The sequence below is a fragment of the Trachemys scripta genome, chromosome 3 (assembly GCF_013100865.1).
Source record: "Trachemys scripta elegans isolate TJP31775 chromosome 3, CAS_Tse_1.0, whole genome shotgun sequence".
Classification (NCBI taxonomy): Eukaryota; Metazoa; Chordata; order Testudines; family Emydidae; genus Trachemys; species Trachemys scripta.
In genome coordinates, this window is record NC_048300.1 from 105,882,475 (window position 1) to 105,903,112 (window position 20,638).

Here is a 20,638-nt window from a genome sequence, read left to right on the forward strand (position 1 = left end):
ATATAAATCAATATGGTAAGTTACCGAGGGTGGTTTTCACAAAATTACATAGGCACCTAACTCCCGTAGATTTCAGTGGGAGTTAGCCACCTACGTATCTTTGTGAATCCCACCCCAAGATTATTAAAAAGAGACTGAGCTATTGGGCATTAGTTTAGACCCCTGTGCATACAAAGTAATGTGTCAGGTGACCTATAAACATGGGGGATATTTTGCTACAAACAATACTTTCTCTAATAGTAGAATAATGAAGGAGCAGCTAATTGTGTTTGTCCTGGAAAGAACAAACACTTCACTTTGCATTTGACAAAATCAGCTTATGGCCACCATATGTTATATCAGTGATGTTCAACCTAATACTATATCACTGGTGTTCAGCAACATCACAATTTTAAAGGAATACTGTGACATTTCTATTGGGAAGCAGGAAATTGTTGCTTCTCAACAGTAGATGTTATGCCTCCAGTAGTAGGTGGTTAGGTATTTACATTAAACACATTTCTAGTAGCTGCTTTTAGCAAGTAGATAGTAGCTGATTAGGCTGCTGGATTCAATCTGTTTGTTCAGTAGAGTAAGCAGAGCTAGGCTGATAAATGTACATCGTGTCAGTCTTTGTACACAATGAGCCTTTTAAAGGAAATATTTTTTGTTACCTTTCTAGAAGCTTAGGTAAGGGTGACTATATACATGGTTTTGTTCCACTCCTAGATAATCTTGTGCTCCTCATAATATGTCCATAACGTTTAATTAAACAAGTAAACCTCCTTTAAAGGAACTCAGTTTATCTATAAACATTACCCTTTAAACAAATATGTGTCACAATCATACTTCTATTCTTAAGTGGGCTGATGAAATAAATGGTTTGCTTGAAACACTTTTACTGTTAGCAACGGTTTCCTAGAAATGGCTGAGGGCTGTATTCATTAACAAATAGGGTCCTCAAGTAGTAGCCCGAAGGCCTCTGTGTACTTCTTTGGCTGTGTAGCCAAGGGTCTACTCCCTGAGAATTATGGTCCCCACAGCTGTCATGACAGCAAGGAGGAGGCTGGGCTGTCTCTTGAGGCAGTCTTTAAAAGTAAAGAATGTTGATAGAACAAGCAGACAGCAAATGAGGATCAAGAGCACAAGTCCTGGAAGGTGGGGGGAAAGGTAGGAAGCCAGGCCTTTAAAATATATATTCCATATTTTCAGTCTCATAGAATTTAGGCTGCATGAGCCCAAATGTCTTTCTGTGATCACATAAGAAATGTGCTCCAGCTCTCCATGCTGAAATCTTCCATATGCAGCTCTTGTTTAGTTGTTATGGTCCCTCCCTTGTGTGCTTTGGTTGTTTGTTGTTGCTCTGGCAGAAAGTCACATGCCTGATATTTGTTACATTTTACTATTTTGAATGGATTTTGCTATTTTTAAAAAGAAGGACCCACTAAGATTTTTCAAGATGGCACCATTTTCATGGTAGGTCAGATGTTTAGACTAACCAGTTTCATTTTCAAAGGCAATATCAAGGTTAATAATATTTTATATAAGGAAGAAAACAAATGGAATTATATTTACCAAAGAATCCCCAAATCTAAATACAAATGTACAGGTGACTTTCATTTTTTTACAGTAATATTTTTCTGAACATTAAAAATATCTATACCTTACAAAAATGAAAACTAGTTTTCAAGGGTTGTTATGTATTAAATGCCCTTATAAAACAGGCACAAATGAAATCAAGTGTTACTTTTAAATATGAAGCAGCAATCCAGGAATGAAATTTGTGTCCTCAGGAAAGCACTGGAGCTGAATGAGTACTGGGAAATGTTTGAGAATATTTGTCTGGTTTATTTTTCATTGTTTGCTCCTCTTTTGCGTTTGCCTTGTGAAAATATTTTAGGAAATAAATTTCCTAACATTCACAGAAACAGTGAATGGTAAGTGAATGTTTTAGAATAGTAATAGAAAGTGACTTCTGAATTAGTAATCTTGTATAACCACATCAGAAAACAGATTTAAAAGAGTTACTCAGCTAATCGGGAAATAGAGGTAATACATGTGACCCCTATCTCCAATCAAGATAGCTTGAATTTCAAGTATTGAATGTTTTCAACTAAATGTTTGCAAACAAGGTACAGACTAAAAAATATTCACAGAAATGGTTCAGTGAATAATGGCAAATGATGAATAAATCCAAGAAAATCACTATACTTTCACTGACACTTTTTGATCAGAAAATGAGGTAATTTTTTGTCTAGTAAATTACTTGTTCTGAATTATTTACCCAGTTCTAGTAATCAGTAAAGGTCAAATCTGAAGATGGGCCTGAATCAGAATCCCAGATCTGAACTGCCTTGAACTTTGTGGATTTGGGTTTCACAGCTACATGAAAATTTTCCTCTTTAGCTCCTGTCAAATGTGTCTTATCCTGAGTGGAATCTTTTCTGGGTTCAATTCCAATGAAAATTTTAATCAGACTATAGTCTTACCCCCAGTTTATATGCAATGAGGTTCTGACCCTTGGAAAATGAGCCTATACTTAAAAAAAAATTGAAGTTGTATTTCAGGGCATAAAATCATCACATGATGATCATTTATCTGCAGGAAATCCCCTTCCTCTCCAAAATTACTATTCTAATTATATAGAAGACAAAAACTGTAAGTAGTGCTTTCTAATAGCAAATTAAAGGTGGCAAGGATCACAAATGCATTGAATGTTAGAGTTGAAATACAGTAGAATGCAAAAAAGTTCATTAACACAGAGTAAGGTTGTGCAGTGACAACTTATGTCCTCCAGAATGTCAAGTTCAGCAAAACTCAAACATCTGAAAAAGGTCCGAGTCCCCCCATGTGTGTCAGAAAAGGAAAGAGACGCATATGTACCTTGCGGTTCCAGTCTGCATCATTTCAATACAGAATTGTGTAGGTAGCAGGGCACTGAGAACTTCTTGCTATGGGTATGGTCAATAGCGAGGTGGGATATGAGAGCAGTCTGTGGATTTAATGCTGGGTAATGGAAAGTAGAGGTTTAGGTGGTGTCCTATGTGTAAGTGTGAAGGGGATGAAAAAGGGATGAAGTTGTTAAGTTTTACAAGTGTGGTATTCTGTCAGGAAGCAGATTCCATGTTTGAGTGTAGCGCAGGAGCAGGAAGTACCTGTTCATTACAGTGAAAAGCAGAGTGGGGGTATGTGTGTTATGGATGTGTTGGAGCATTGCTCAAAGAGGGCAGAGTTAAGATTGCATGGGCATTTGCTTTAACTCTGTATTTCCTGCTTTCAGAAGTTTGAGCTTTGTGTTCTCGAAGGGCAGGCACTATCACCAGGCAACCTTAACTCTGCATTAGCAATTTACCATTTAATTTCCTAATTTTTTAAACAGAAAGAGAAATGTTCATTGGCAGGTAGTACATTTAGTTGTAGTTCGGACTTACGTTTACAGTTGACGACATGCTACTACAGCTAGGTAATAATCTAAAGACCTACCTTTTATGTAGTGCTTTTCAACAGAGGCTCTTATCCCCATTTTACAGATGGGAAACGGAGGCACCAAGAGGTGAAGTAATTGGAGGGACAGGAAAGACAGTCTCAGATACCTCAAGAGTCACAGGCTTGCCCAGAACACACAGCTCAGACCCCTGCAGAGAGGTGCCCCCCACCACCCACCCCAGTTTCCAGTAGAAACACAGAAAGGGAGAATTCGGGGCTGAAAACCCACCTACTTCCTCTACTATCCCTGTTATTCTCCACCCTCTCCTGCTTACATTAACCCCCCCATCCTCTCTTCCCTCTCCTCAGATTACATTTCTCCAAATGTATCTATATCAAGAAAAATGATCCTTGAAAGAGGCAGATTTTTCCCAAATGTTTTCAAGTCATTCTCAGATTTCTGCCCAGGGTCTTATTAGCCACTCCAAGAGCTGGCAAACTTGCACCAGCAAGGCAGTCAGGCTGTTTAGAGTATTGCATTTAGTTGCCTTTATGGTCATAGGCTTACAGCTGTATTGTAAAATATGCAATCTTGGCCAGCTAAGCCAGATTGTTATTGGAGAGAAGGAAAACGGAAAAAGATGAGAAATAGAAGAAATAAAGTAGGGAAGGAAAAGAACACAGGGGTGGTGGAAGTGTGTGTGGGGGGAACACAACAAAGATTCACATCCCAGGTGGTCTCAGGAGGCAGCCATGATGGTACATCTCATTCCTTCCCCCTCTTTTAGTCAGACATTGTTGCATTTCACTTTGCCTCCATCCAAAGTCCACCAATTAGGCCTAATTTCTGACACACCTAATTTTGGTTCATTGATTTTCTGTCTCACACGTCTCTCTTTTTTTTTTTAATCAGGTGTGATCTTAACATAGTCCTTGAATTATATCAGTAGGCCTTTTTGTTTGTACTAATTTAGTCTGTTTATCTCCCTTTTGTGCCGTTTCCCATCAACATGTATTGGTTTAGCTTATTGTGACACTTTATAAATTTGAACTCACTTTTTATTGGTGTCCTTACGGTTAAAGTTGTGGGCCCAATTATTACAACCGATCACATTCTCATAAATGGGCAGCCTCTCCCCAGATCCTGGCACACGGGCGGGGGAGGGCAGGGAGCAGGGCTCAGATACCCTGCCCCAATAGGCAAATCCACTCCAGAGCTTGGCTGACATAAGGGAGGACAGGAAAGGAGGTGTGTGTCACCCCTGTAGATGCGTTGTGGGCACCCAGACATGCAGGATGGAAATGTGGGGCTGATGGGCACACCTGCCTCTATTCTCCCCAGTCTCCTTTTCACTCACCCTTATATTCCTCTTCGCAGTGTCCCACTGCTCCCATCCCCTCCCCATCACCTGACTGCCAGCCCATCCCTCTCTATTTTTGCCTACTCTTCCACGTTTAATCGCTCTCCCCTCCCAGTGAACATTTGCTAGTGTATTTTTTTATTTTATTTTCAAAAACTAATTTCAGTGCTTTCTGAATATTCCCCTGTACTCAGATTACATTTCCACAAAATAAAGATTCCCCTTTGATAAAGGCAGATTGGAGCAATATGCCTGCTTTTTTAAATTCAGATTTCTGCCCTATAATGGAGTTGAACTCTCAGTGGCTGCGGTGGGGCTCAAAGTCAAATACTATTATACATAGTCAGATACACCAAGGTCCTATAATGTAGAGGTAGTTTTCCAGATAGTTAGCCTCTCTCTCTGCACATGCTCAGTATAATCCATTAGGTGCACAAATAGGCATGCAGACCTTCTCAAGCACCTAGCTGGAGAAGCAAACTCTTTTTGGAACGTTTTAATTTGATTTTCCTGCAAGAGTTGGTGGGTGCCAGGCACTCTTTTCGGGCATCCCTCCAGCACTGGAGACCCTGGTGCATAATGATTAAGGATAGGATTCAGTCATGGAGGTCAAGGATTCTGTGACTTTCCAGGAACCCCAGGGCTTCCTCTGGGGCAAAGCTGGAACACCTGTCAGCCCAGGACCACTAGAGCAGCAGCCCCAGGGCTGGAGCAGCAGTGGTCAGGCCCTGTCGCAGGAGCAGTGGCAGGGCTGAAGCAGCTGCAAGTCCCCAGCAGAACTCTTTGTCCCCCTCCCAGAGTATTTTTAGTAAAAGTCAGGGACAGGTTACTGGCTTCCATGAATTTTTGTTTAGTGCCCGCAAACCGTCCCTGAGTTTCACTAAAAATACCCATGACAGAATCTTAACCTTAATGATGATCTGAGCCCTGGTTTAATGTCTATCTGTGAACAGAAATAATTTGCCAGAATCTGTCAACTTTAAAAAAACTTTTTTTTTCTGGGTGCTGTTCCTCAGGAACCCTGTGATCAAATTGTCCCAAATTTGGATCACTAACAGAACTCCACATCGTCATGAGTCATGCCAAAACTCAAGCAATGGTATGGATTTTAGAGCACTGAGAATAATCAAGCTTTAAACAGAATTTGGTCTTAACCATAACTATAGCAGCTTGTTTTACTTCCATGAATAGTCCCATTGACTTCAATGGGAGCAGGATCTTGCCCGAAGTGTTTGTCCGATAAACTAACCAACCAACCAAAAATAAACCCAATTGCTTAATCTTAATGACTTGAGCAATCCAGTCTTCTTTACCATAATAACAAGGCACCCTCTAATTTCCCCTATTGGATAAATAACAGGTGCAAATTGGCAGCAATGGTGTCAGATGCACAAAAGTGGAACATTAAAAAGTATAAATCCCAGAAGAACACAACTGTGCAGCAAACAATTACAATGACTTTGACACAGGGTATTTCATGGGTAGTACTGACTGGAACTACTGGGTGGGTTGAGGTTACATTTCAAGCCATAAAATCATTGCCTGTTAGTCATTTATGGACAGGAATTCTCCATCCTTGCCTTAATTATTATTCCAATCATATAGAAGATAAGAAAATGTAAATAGCTTTTGCTAATAAACTACTGTGTTTGTCCTCTGAAAAAACAGAGGACATAAAAGAGATTTCTTCTCTCTTTCCTCATTTGTTTGATGGAAGCCAATTTTTACGGTCATCAAAGCCCAGATTTATCTTCTCTAAAGCACAAAACCTAGCTTCAAACTGGTGTGCTGCTTCCTGTACCATGGATGGACTTTATTAAATATTGCAGGTGTGGTTTAACTCCTACTAGTGATGATGGGGAAAAATTAAGCATAAACTATACATGAATAAGTACTGCTTGTAATTCATGTTTTAGAGCCTTCAAAATGACTTTTTTTTAATTTACAGTTTTTAAAGTTAGAGACTTCTATTAAACCCTGAAGCAAGTGTCTTCTTTTTAAACATCTGAAATAAAATATTTAAATGGTTTAACAGCATGATGAGCAAAAGCAAATATCAGATGTACTGTGGAAGGTTCATTGGTAATATAAACATCTTCTAAATGTAATGTTCTGGGGCTTGGGTGCTTTGTTAATGTTAGTATAAAGGAAGCTAGAGTACGCGTTAGTTGAATACAGTATTTACACAGTAATTTTGTATAACAAAAAGGAGCCACTGGCATTGAGATTAAGAAAAAATTGTGAGAAAAGGCAGCTGTTTAAACTATAGTTAATACTTAAGAAAAAATGCTGTTCCATTATATTTTGGCAGTGAGAGTTCACAGAGCTTAATTTTTAATGTTAGGTCTTTCCTAGTATCATATCTGTGGGAGTGAAAGAACTACTAGGGATCGGGTGCTGCAAGTGTGAAAGACCCATGAGGTTGTCTGACTAGTTTTAGTTGGGGGAAGATTGTCAATGTTTCCCTGTGGGGTCAAGGCACCAGCTATCCTTAAAGAAGCAATTGTGAGGTTTCCTTTCAAGAAACAAACTCTCGACACTGACTTTCTTGGGAACTATTTACCAATATCCATCCTTTTTTATTTTCTGGGGAGAGGCAAGGAAAAGTAATTTAGAAAAGTCCTGCGAGGTCAGCTCCGACAGTATTTTTATATCTGCTGATTTATTTTTATTTTTATTTTATCCTGGACAGTTGAATTATAGGGCTTGCTCGGGAGTGGAATCTGCACTGGTTGCATAAGTCATAAGTCCCATAGCTACAGATGATATTGCTACACTAGGGCCTCTCTACATCCACTTTAAAAGTCCTTTATATTTCCAAGTATGACTGTTCTGATTCTAGTAGGTCCAACAGCCACCTGTGTTACCATTGACCACAAGTTTTTTGTTGAGGCATCTGCAGACCCTAGCAGGAGTGGCTGAAATTGCTTTTAATGGCTCTTCTGCTGTATTTCTGAGTAGTGGTGGGCAATTGTACCTCTGTCCTAGGCTTCTGTCATGCAGGGTACCCAGGAGATTCTTTTGAATGAGTATATCATTGGTAGGGCTAATGAGAGGATATGGGCTACAATGTATTCAGTATTCTGGAAACATCCACCTTTATGTCTATATCATGTCTGACAAGGTTAGTGGCGATTGGATATCTAACATAGTGAACGCCAGTGAAAATGAGGTCGGACCCGAAGCTAAAATAGGGAAAGAAGAAGCTAAAAATTACTTAGACAAGTTAGATGTCTTCAAGTTGCCAGGACCTGATGCAATGCCTCCTAGAATACTCAAGGAGCTGACTGAGGAGATATCTGAGCAATCAGTGATTATCTTTGAAAACTCATGGAAGACAGGATTGATTCCAGATGCCTGGAAAAGGGCAAATATAGTGCCAATCTATAAAAAGGGGAATAAGGACAACCCAGGGAATTACAGACCAGTCAGCTTAACTTCAGTACCCGGAAAGATAATGGAGCTATTAATCATCAATCAGTTTGCAAACGTCTAGAAGGTAATAAGGTGATAAGTAACAGTCATCATAGATTTGTTAAGAACAAATAGCGTCAAAGCAACCTAATAGTTTTCTCTGGCGGGGTAACACGCCTTGGGATAGGAAGGAGTAGTATATCTTGAATTTAGTAAGGCTTTTGATGCTGTCTTGCATGACCTTCTCATAAACAAACTAGGGCAATACAGCCTAGATTAAGCTACTATACGGCAGGTGGATAACTGGTTGGAAAACTGGTCTCAGAGAGCTGTTATCAGTGGTTGACAGTCTAGCTGGAAGGGCATATCAAGTGGGGTCCCACAAGGGATTGGTCCTGCGACCTATTCTGTTCAATATCTTCATAACTGATTTAGATAATACCATAGCAAGTACACTTACAAAGTTCTCAGACAATACCAATCTGGGAGGATAGGATTAAAATTAAAAATGATCTGGACAAACTGGAGAAATGCTCTGAAGTAAACATGATGGAATTCAATAAGGACAAATGCAAAATACTCCACTTAGGAAGGAACAATCAGTTGAACACATACAAAATGGGAAATAACTGCAAAGGAAGGAGTATTGCAGAAAGAGATCTGGGAGTCGTAGTGGATCACGAGCTAAATTTAAGTCAACAAAATGTAACACTGTTGTGAAAAAAAGCAAATATTCTGGGATGTATTAACAGGAGTGTTGTGAACAAGACGTGAGAAGTAATTCTTCTGCTCTACTCCATGCTATTTAGGCCTCAACTCGAGTATTGTGTCCAGTTCTGGGCAACACATTTCAGGAAAGATGTGGACAAATTGGAGAAAGTACAGAGAACAGCAACAAAAATGATTAAAGGTCTAGCAAACATGACCTATGAGGGAAGACTGAAAAAATTGGGTTTGTTTAGTTTGGAGAAGAGAAGACTGAGAGGGAGGACATGATAACAGTTTTCAAGTACATAAAAGGTTGTCACAAGGAGGAGGGAGAAGAACTGTTTTCTTTAACCTTTGAGGCTAGGACAAGAAGCAATGGGCTTAAATTGCAGCAAGGGTGGTTTAGGTTGGACATTAAGAAAAATGTTGTAATTGTCAGGATAGTTAAGCACTGGAACAAACTGCCTAAGTAAGTTGTGGAATCTCCATCATTAGAGGTTTTTAAGAACAGTTTAGACAAACACTTGTCAGAAATGACCTAGTTACTATGTATTCCTACCTTGAGTGCAGAGGACTGGACTACATGACCTTTTGAGGTCCATTCCAGTCTTACACTTCTATGATATGATTCTGTGATATGACTGGCGTAGTGGAATAAATACCTTGGTGTCTAGATGAGCTTGTGGCTTGGATAAGAATTGGTGCGCTGTGTCTCAAGCCATGCACAATGGAGATAATTTTGGTGAGCTGAGGAAAGCAGCAGAAGAACTGATGGAACTTGGCATGCTTGATTGACAGTGTGGGACTGCCATTTGTAACATAGGGTTTGCAGCTTAGAAGTGATACCGGATGCTGGGCTAATCTGGATGTTCAGGTAGTGGTTGTGATCATGAGCACTTTTTTCATCTGTGCCTAATCAGAAGAGTGTGATCTCATCCATCTAATGTAGCTCTTGCTACACATACTCATGCTTTTGCCACCTCAAGGTTAGACTTTACACTGAGACCACTTTGGAAACTGAAATCAGCACAGAATGTGACAGCCCATTTATTAAGCGGAGTGTCATATCAGAAATACATTTTCCACAGTGATCTGAATCTGCACAGGCGAGCAGTCAGATTCTCCAGCTGGAATTCAATGTGTTGGTTTAGCTTATAAAGCCATGAATAGTTACCTAAGGAACTTGTTACCTCTCTCCCCATGATATAATGTCAGAATTAATATTGGAGCATGTACACAAGCTACATGCCACTTGTCATGAACAGGAAGGGCTGCTGGCAGGGCAGTTTCAATGAAAGGTCTGATCAGAGTCTGGATCTGCTAATCTTTAGGGCACACTGCATCTTTCCTCCCAGGCATTTGGAATGGGGACTGTTGAAGACCAAAGAACATTTGTTGTCCATTGTGGGAGTTATTTTATAGCTGGGGAGGTCGTTGGGAACCTATTGTGAAATTAAATTATAGCCAGGTGCCCAGAACTTGGCATGGGTGTCTACAATGTTGTTGTAGACACACACACACACACACACGTTTTTGTCTAATACCCTTATAAGGCCTCTGTCCCGGACTTGTCCAAGACATGCCTGCTAAAATGAAGAAAGGCTGCTAAAATTCTAAGTACACTTACGGCTGAAGTTCAGTCTGATTATACATAACCATTTGGCAAGATGCTCATTAGAACTAGGGTAGGTCCTTGCTTTGTTGTTAAGAAAAAAGAATGCCCTTTATTTTAATACCTGGTAATAAGCTACTTTCTTCCTCGGGCATAGCTGTAATTGGGAGCTAAACTGTGATTCTATTCTCTAAAGCTACAATAAAATCAGACACAAAAGACTAACATTAAAGGAAGCTCTGCGAGTAAAGCAGTTCTAAAACTCTTCAGTTTATCATTTATTACCTGTACAAGATGGATCTGTAGAAACCAATCTTTTATGGACCACCTATTTTCTTAAGTAATGGAAGAGGCAGTGGGATGCTATATAAATATCACTTCTGAAGGAATTCTGAGGGATGATTGTCTACACTTAACATTTTTTTAGAAGACATTCAGGCCTGGTTTACACTAGGAAAGTAGGTTGGTATATCTCCGTTGCTCAGGGCTATAACAAATCCACACCCTTGAGTGACACAGTTAAACTGACCTAACCCCTGGTGTAGACAACACTAGGTCAATGGGAGAATTTTCCCGTCAACCTAGCTACTGCCTCTCAAGGAGGTGGCCTACCAACGCATATGGGAGAAGTCCTCCTGTCAACATCTTCACTGAAGCGCTAATTTGGTGTTGCTGCACTGCTACAGCATTTAAAGTGTAGACAAGCCCTAAAGGTATGTCTATGCTGCAACTGGGAAGTGTGACTGCAGTACATGAGGACATGTAGATCACGAGCAGCGTATGTATGTCAAAGCTAGCTCAAGTAACAATAGCAGTGAACTCACAGCAGCACCATAAGTGCCCAGGGTCCCGGGTGGGCAAAACTAACCCATGCCTGGCTTCCTACTATTGTTCTGTGAGCCTCTGTAGTACTCTGGTAAGGAGCAGCAGTGTTAGAACTCTGGCACTGGTGGAGTCTCCAAGGGCACTGGGGAAACCCTAGTGCAATGCAGCTCTTTCTACTCATTGAAAAAGGTGCGACTTGTGTTTGCTGCAGTGCTCCACTATTGGTACTTACCAATGCAAAGGGTGGGACTGGAGTGCCATAGTCATGACCGTACCCAATTCAAGCATATATTCTTTGGGTTGGTAAGTGATTCCAATGATACCAGCCTGCACCCATCCTTTACCATGCTTAATGAAGCCAGCCAAATGGTGTCTAATCCCTGTATTAAGTTCACTAGAGTCAGGAAAAGGCTCTTTGAGTCTTTTCCTACTTTAAGTTCACTTGTACTGGGCCAGCCAGAGTTTGGTCCTAAGATGTTATCCTAAATCTATTCAGTGTGTGTGTGGGCCAGATTCTCAGTTGCAACACCAGAGAGTTTTAGAACTGCTTAGTCGGAGAGCTTCCTTTAATGTTCATCTTTTGTGTCACAGCTTGGTTGAAGTCAATTGAGCTAAGCTGATTTACACCAACGGTGAGGCCCTGACCTTATCTTTTTTTCTATGAAAAGACAATGTATTGCTGTGACTGTTACTGTTACTGAAGGCTAATATTTTGCACGTAGCAATTACAAAGTTCATTTTATTAAAAAACAAAAATGCTTATTAATAATACCCTTTATATTGCAGTGGTCTTAAATCAGTTTGATTTTATAAAGAGAAAGTGATACATTATAATAAGCCTATTACAAAAATAGCACAGTCATGATGATATGGCAGCAACCAAATGTGTTTGCATATCAATAAAATAATGAATCCTAGCATGTGGGAATTTTATAATCTAAGGCAGGGGAACTGATCAGAGAGCAGAACTGATTTAACCAGCCTCTGAGTATGCCTGGATATTACTAATTTTATTGAAGATAAACAGAACTGTTAACAGTTCAATTCATTTTCTTACACAAGCAGTATAAAAGAGTGTGGTATGTGTCCAAATTTATGGAATACAGCAGAACTGAAGAGGTGTGAGGTACGAGGTTACAGTAAGTATACAAATAATAAAAGCACAATAAAAGCAGTATCAATATTTTCAGTCCATTTCACTTGGTCAATGATTCCACAAATAGTTCAGTTATTCATCAAATACATGAAGTAAATCAATGCCTCTTAATTATTTTATTTTTGTCAATTGAATTTCTATCCTAGATATTTTGATTTGCAGCCATTGACATGGCATGTATTTACTGCCTGCAGTCATATGGATTCTAAATTTCTTGTTTAAGTACAGGAAACCAGCACATTTCTCTGCTGCTCAGTATTACACAGAAAGGACAATGGAGGATGTGCAGAGAACTGCTACTAACTATTAAAAAGTAAATGTGATGAAAATCTAGTGAGGCTTGTCATTTAGAACAGATTTGATTAATCATCTGTCAAGAGAGAGACCCATTTACCAATGTTTATTGGTTTTGGAGAGATAAAGAACATACTTCGAATTTCAGAAACCCATCAGAAAAGAGAACTAGAAAGAGGAAATGCAAGATAATAAACAAATATTAAAATGATCAATTATAAATGGGAACTTTACAGATATAGATACAGTATATATGGAGATTTCTTTAGGAAAAATTAGAATTTGTGTTTGTTGGGATTGAAGGAAAAATGTCTGTCAATTATAGCTATGTCTAAAATTTTTAAAAGCACTAGTGACTGTCCTTATAGCAATGTTCTATCACTGTGTTTTTTGAGTATTATACAAAATTGTTTGTTGAATTATTTGCTCAGCCTTTTACACAGGTGGCCAAACTTTTGCCATATGGACCCTGGGCTACCAATGAAAGTGAAGGATATGGCAAGCTACATCTCGTAGCAGTTGCTCTGAGTGGTAACAACTTGTGTATGCGGCACCTGTGTGAGTGCACGAGCACTATGTTCACTATAAACAAACAATCTTTACAAAACAAAGTTATGTTGGGTAAAACTGAAAGCTATCTTTACTGAAATATCAGTGAAACATGCTGGGAATCTTTTTCCTAGTAACATGCTGTCTGTGTATGATTTAGTGTTTGTTTTCACTGTACAGTAACTGAGTGCAACCCAACAGAAACTCATTCATACCAGTTTCCACTACTTTTATAGATACTGCGCCTGTGCCCAAATAAGAAGGAAAGAACAAAATTAAAAAGGAAAGCATTTAGTTTAGTTTATAAAATTGCTAAGAACTGAAATTGTCAAAGCAAGGGGTGTTTTAATAGTATTATATTAAAGAGATGTCTATATTGTTACAAATATATTCAAAAAAGCATACTTCTAACATCTAGGATTAATAATGATAATAATGTAGACAGTGGCATCCCTTTTCTTCTAAAGTCTTTGAATTAAGTCTTCGCACTTACTGATCACTGCTGTACTTAAACTGTACCATGGTATTGATCTGTGGTGTCAACCAGATAAAAAAAAACACACTGTGCTGCTGCAAATAAAAAATAATTTTTAAAATGGACAAATGTGCATACTTTGGTCCTGATTCTGCTCTCAGTTATCCCATGTCAAATCCAAAGCATCTCCATTGGTGTAATTGAGAGCAGAATAAGGCCCTACATGCCCCATACAATATTCTCTCCACAAACAGCTTCTGTTTCCTCACGTAGGCCCTGAGTTTGCACACTGCTTCATATAGGTACATCCCTGCTCCTCCATGGAGTTTCACTGAATACATTAATAACAGGCCCTAGCTCTTATGTATGGCTTTTCATCCATAGATCTCAAAGCACTTTACAAAGGAGGTCAGGATCATCCCCATTTTACAGTTAGGAAAACTGAGGCACAGAGAGACGTGATTTATCCTGGGTTCCTCAGCAGTCCAGTGGGAGTGCTGGGAAGTGTTCTATTCACTAGGCCACATTAGCATTTCCACACTATATCATCCCCCACAAACACAGACAGACACTCTTATTTATTCACTGAGCAGGTGCTGTATTCCGACACTTTAAGAAAGATAGCCCTTAGGAGTTAGCAATCTATAAAAAAAACATACAGACAAAGGGCTTTTCATAATACTTATGCAGCCTAATGCAATATTTCAAAAAAACAGAAGACGGTACCAGGATCTCTCACCTAAGTTATAATGATGCTGAAGCAGGCAAAGAGCCCTAATTAAGAAATGGATAGTCTCTGTTGTATAGCTGTGCATCCACAAGCAAGGCAATGGTGTTGAGTGGCTTGTTCCAGAGAGGCCAAAGACTCTGAGAAGAAATGGGAGCTGGGGCAGAGACCCATAGACTCCAAAGCTGTCCACATTGCTTTCAAGATCAAATAAGCCATGATTTATCATCCCTGCTCCCTGATTTTAGGAGGCTAATATTATTATTTTAGATAATATGGGTTATAGGCTTGCCAATTAATTTGATCAGAAGATAATAAGGTTTTTGTCCCAGAATTAGGCTACACAGAGTTTGCAAGGACCCCAGAGATGTATGACATGGACACTCACATTCAGACAAATATAGCCTTAAAGACTTCTATTGAGATAAATTGAATAGTAATCAAATAGTAATTAAATGATAAAAGAATCAGAATTATAAGGCAATAATATTGTTCTAGAGACACATGTGGTATTATATACTATAAAGCTTTTGATTAATATACTTTCTTGATAACCTGGTGGTAAGACACAAAGGACCAACCTCACCTCTGGCAGGCCAAGAGAGTTGAGGTCCAGGTTCCTCAATTCTTGAGTGGGAGGTGCAGAGCTTATGAGACACTAGAGAGCTAAAAGCTACAGAAAGACTAGAAAAGCTGACATGAGAGTTTTACTTAACTAACTGACTTAAAACTTAAGAATTAAGAACTATCAATTAATAGACTAATAAAAGAATGATGAACCCAGAACTAAGAACAAAGAAGCTACCGAGGCATGGTGGGTTACACTTATAGAGCTTGACACTTGCGTCCTCCTTTTATGTTTAAACTTAATTTTTCACCCACAAAATATCAGAGTACACTTACTTTACAGGATGGCATGTTTGTGTGTACGGATGACATATGCATACATATTAATGACCATTAGCTCATTTTTAAATCTGTTATTTTTGGCCTAACCTGTTATTTTCATGTTCTTTGTGGTGTATCTGTTAAATTTAAAGGTCACAACCATATATGGACCTTATGCTTTAGTTCATCACCACATATCTAGGTGAAAGATCCTGAACATATATCCACTAACTTTGCCTAAATTCAACATACAGGGTGTGGTCTGTAGGTCCCTTGTGTTATAGCCAAAAATACTCTAATATAAATCTATAGACCTATTATAATAAAACAAATAATCAAACCCATATGTAAGCGGGGGAGTGGTCCTGTTATTGTGGGGAACTTTCCTGGCTTCTCCACTACCCCGGTGAAGTGGGCTAGCGAAAGGATCTGAGTCCTCGCTCCCACTTCCTTTACCCAGAGGCCTCCCTGCCCTTGAGGACTCCCCTTCCACTCTCCTGTCTAGCAGAGTCCTCGTAACCCCCGACAAGGCTGGGCCCAGGATTCCTGGGGGTCTCGACCCCCAACCCTGCTGTGGTCACCCAGGACAGGGGCTAGGGTGTCCCCACTCCGGGGTACTCTCTCTGCACTGGGCACCTCCCTGACCCACTGATCATTTCATACAACTTAAAGCAAATACAAGTTGTTTAATTAACAGTTAATTTAAAAAAAGAATAAGGAAAAATGGGAAAAGTTAAAGGAAAACACATCACCCCACTCTGTGGCAGGGAACATCACAAACAGTGTCTCTGGAACGTCAGGGCAGTTCACAGGCTGTTCCTTGTAGGTCCCAGGCTCCTTCTCAGGTCCTGGCTGTGCTGCAGAGACGCTGTAGGTTGGACACTTGCTCTGGCAGTGGTCACACGCTCTCAGGCTCTAAGTGGCAGGACCCTTCTTCCCAGTGTCACCCCTGCTCCGTCGGGGTTACGGTCCCGCTCCAAGTCTGGCCTGCAAGGCCTCTTGGCTGAGGCATCTCCCTGCGCTGGGCCCACTGCCCAGGGTCCCCCTCACTCTCCCCAGCTGCTCACCGCACCCAGCTCCGGACTGCTCCAGCCCCGGCCCCAGCTCCAGCTCCAGCTCCACTCGGCCTCAGCATGGCTGCTGCTGCTGCTGCTCTGCCTTCAGCTCCCTGGGCTGCTTCTCTGGCTCTGGTTGCTGCAGCTCTGCCCCCAGGACAGGTCTGCTCGGCAAGCTGCTTCTGTGACTCTGCTCCCAGCTCTGACCTGCTCCCTGGCGGCTTGTCTGGCCCCTCTGGCTCTCTCTGGGCTGTGCTTTGGCTTTGGGGCTGCAGCTCTGCTTCCAGCAACTTAGCTTGGGCCCCTGCTCTCTCCTTAGCTCGGCCCCACTCTGTCTGACTCAGGCCATTCCAGTTCACATGGAGGACGGGATCCCCCCTGGCCTCCTGACTCCCTGGTTAGCCTGCCCCCCCTGTCAATCAGGCTGATCTGGAGCATTGGCCTCTCCCCATTGTTCCTGGGGACTGTCAGTCTCAGGCTCCTGATTTGCCACCGACCCTTCCCCTTTTAGTGCTGGGAGCTAGCCAACCAAAACACCCCCACTGAGTGTTAGTAAGGGGGCAACAGTCCGCTTATACATAGAAAACCCATAAGAAAAGATATATAGGCAAGCAAGCAGGCTAGCCCTTTAGGCTACACTGATCATAGCCAGAAGGAAAGAGAAGAGTCCTGGGACCTACTGTCAGCATAACAACCAATCAAAGCATCCAGAGACAGGCAGTCTGGGAGGGAGAACAGGATTGATGGACAGAGGGAAGATGTGACTGTAGGTAAGTGATATTTACTAGTTGCAGATCTCAGAGTATTTGTTGCCAGAATGGACTCTTCCTTGACTTAGTGGAAACCTTCTGTTCTTTCCAGATGTTACCATCTGTGTGTCTGGCCTGTCCACTTTGACGTCTATGTCTTTGATTTATGTCTCCAGGAAGCTGCAGCCAAGTGGGCTGCAGAATGTAAAACAAACAGTAGCTGGTGGATAAGTGGGGCCAACAGGTGTCCTGCTGCATTATCCGGGCCATGATTCAGCCCAAGGAGAGTCTCAGTTCAGAAAAATCTAATGATAAAAGTGTAATTCTGTTTCAAAACCAGTTTAATACCCTCCAAGACCTTAATGAATTAAAGAAAATTAATTTCCTAAAAGTTCTGGTAGATTAATATGTTTATTATTTTCTTTTTTCTCTCTGCAGTTACCTTGGCCGGATGAATACCCAGGAAAACAATAAATAACTCTAAATGTATTTCAGCATTAGGACAAAAGTTGCCTGTGCAACATCCAGGAGGCTGAGACTACAATGTACTTAAGTGGGTTTGAGATCTCAGGAAGGATGCAGTTTTGCTGTGAATCTGTAAATGGCTCCTGCATAAAGAGCAGCTGGTCAAGCAATATCCGTATCCCCATGTATAGCTTCATGGTGTGCGTCATCCTGGCCACGTTGGCTGGAAATCTGACAGTTATCATCTCAATAACACACTTCAAGCAGCTCCATACGCCTACAAATTTCTTGATCCTTTCCATGGCCACTGTTGACTTTTTGTTGGGGTGCTTCATCATGCCTTACAGCATGGTGAGGTCTGTGGAGAACTGCTGGTACTTTGGAGAACTCTTCTGCAAAATCCACACTAGCACAGACATTATGCTAAGCACAGCCTCCATTTTCCATCTTTCCTTCATTTCTGTTGATCGCTACTATGCCGTGTGTGATCCACTGAGATACAAATCTAAGATAAATACTTGCATCATAGTGGTGATGATCATCATAAGTTGGACCATCCCTGCCATTTTTGCCTTTGGGTTGATCTTTCTGGAGCTAAACTTAAAAGGAGCAGAAGAGATTTTCTATAATCATATCCACTGTGTTGGAGGCTGCTTTGTCTTCTTTAGTGAAACTTCAGGTGTGGTGGCCTCAATGATTTCCTTCTACATCCCTGGATTTGTTATGTTGTGCATCTATGGGAAAATATACGCGATAGCCAAGAGGCAGGCAAGATCCATTAGAGATGCAGCTATCCAAACGCAGATCAGATTTGAAATGAAGCACCACATTTCACCAAGTAGAGAAAGGAAAGCTGCAAAGACATTAGGCATAGTGATGGGTGTTTTTCTCATATGTTGGTCTCCATTTTTCTTCTGTACTGTCACTGACCCCTTTATAAATTACTCAACACCACCTATTCTTATTGATGCGTTGGTGTGGTTTGGTTATCTGAATTCTACATTTAACCCATTAGTGTATGCATTTTTTTACATGTGGTTTCGCAGAGCACTAAAGCTGATTCTGTTTGGTAAAGTTTTCAGACCGGACTCTTCCAGGACTCAGTTATTTTTAGAATAATATACTTATAGTTTTTGGACTCACTACATTTAGCAATTGGTTGGAGATTGTACTTACACAGATAACAGCTAAAAGAGACGAAAATCAACAGCTGTTTGTTTACCCATTTGTGAAGTCTGGTTCAGGTTGCAAACTGTGGTACCTTAAACCTTGTCTCAGTACAGACTAGAACTTGCCTCAAATTAGGCTTAGTGCTTTGGTTATTATGATTAATGATTTATTTAGCACTTACAATGTGCTGAGCTCTCTACAATATACAAAAGGGAGCTTGCAGTTTAAAAGAACATTAAATCACTTTGTGCAGAGAAATCATGTAATTCTGATACACTAAGCACTGTTTTCTTTTGGAAGGCCTGTCTCACACTTTTATAAAGCAAGCACTCAACAGATTTCGTTGCTGAACTGAGGTTTGTATGAATCTGCAGCCCTCTAAGCAGAACAACAAAGGGCTTTCCTTTTGGATTTCCACTGATGACCCGAAGATGAAAGAACATAGCTTTTATCATAAAGCTATTCTCCTTTCAGTATATATTAATATTTCTTAAGTGATAATTTTAAGATCCCAATGTTAAATGGTATCAAAACAGTACCAAAGGTAAGTGAACTTTAGCAAACAGAACTCAGAAGCAACATTGAACATCTAGGGGCTAGAATCTGAAAATCATTGCAAATTGTATTGGCCAGTGTCCTCTACTGGTTGCAAGTAGATGATACTGTTCTGTTATGTAAAACGAACAATGTAAAATGTGTAGCGACTAAAGGTTTTAGCTAAGATGTATTGTTATTTTAACAAATGACAACAAAAAATTGTTGATTGACACTTTTTGTTGACTTTTAAAATATAACATTGCTATGCTAAAATGAATATCATGCTCCCAAACTGAAACAGAAATAATATCTCAGGCCTGATCTTGCAAACACTGCAAGGAGTAATACTTACTACTGGGCACAGTCATTACTGAGCAGTCAGTGGAGCGAGACTCTATAGTAAGAGCTATACGCAGTAATAAATTATTACAGTATCAAATCCTGTGCTGATATGGATAGGAAAAGTGTGTGCCATTTGTTGCATCTTGTCTCTTAATCTGTGTTTTGTACAACACCTAGCATAAGGAGAATGCAAGTTGCCTATTAATGTTTCACTGGGAAATTAAAATAATGCTCCCTTTCACCGGACCAAACTATGAATACTCCCTGTTGTCTCTTTTATTCTATTATTGTTACGCTGACATCTTGTAAATCTGTATCCCCCAAAACTAACTAAAATAAACAATCACTGGATTATACTGCAGCTGGCCAAATGTGTTTTTAACTCCAATGATAGTATGATTATTTCATTGCTTTATATGCATTTATAAATTATTAAGAAAGTAACTAATAACAGATAAATTAACTGATAATTAAAGAGTAACTAATAACAGATAAATTAACTGATAATTAAAGAGTAAAGAGCTGGCTGGCAGGGTGGGTCCTCCTTACTCCTGTCCACTCGTTTCTTTCTCACCTGCACAGTAGGGATTTTAGGGATCCTGCAGTGAATGTCCCCCTTGGCCCTGAGACATAGGTAGCCAATGCAGGGAAGAAAGGGGTCTCATTATGTCATGATACTTCCCTGCATAAGTGCACAGCAAGGGTCATGATCTGGCCTTGGGGAAAAAAATGGAAAAACTATGAAGTATTGTTCTTCAATGGAATCTTTTACAAAATATAGAGGATTGAGGGTGGTCTTCTGGTAACAGTTCCCTGAAAAACATCATCTACAGCCAATCACCAAGCAATGAAGTCATCTGCTCTGAACTAGAACATAAAGTCACCACTACCTTAGCATCCTTCAAA

The 20,638-nt window shown here is 40.3% G+C and overlaps 1 protein-coding gene across 2 annotated transcripts in view; it reads left to right on the forward strand.

Moving 5' to 3' along the window:
- LOC117874926 (trace amine-associated receptor 1-like) overlaps positions 1-20,093 on the forward strand; it is a 32,152-nt gene extending 12,059 nt beyond the window's left edge. For both annotated transcript variants that reach the window (XM_034765635.1, XM_034765636.1), the window contains one exon: positions 17,657-20,093. In XM_034765635.1, the coding sequence (XP_034621526.1) occupies positions 17,762-18,802 (1,041 nt within the window). In that variant the 5' untranslated portion in view covers positions 17,657-17,761 and the 3' untranslated portion in view covers positions 18,803-20,093. The remainder of the gene's footprint in view (positions 1-17,656) is intronic.
- The last annotated feature ends 545 nt before the right edge of the window (positions 20,094-20,638 follow it).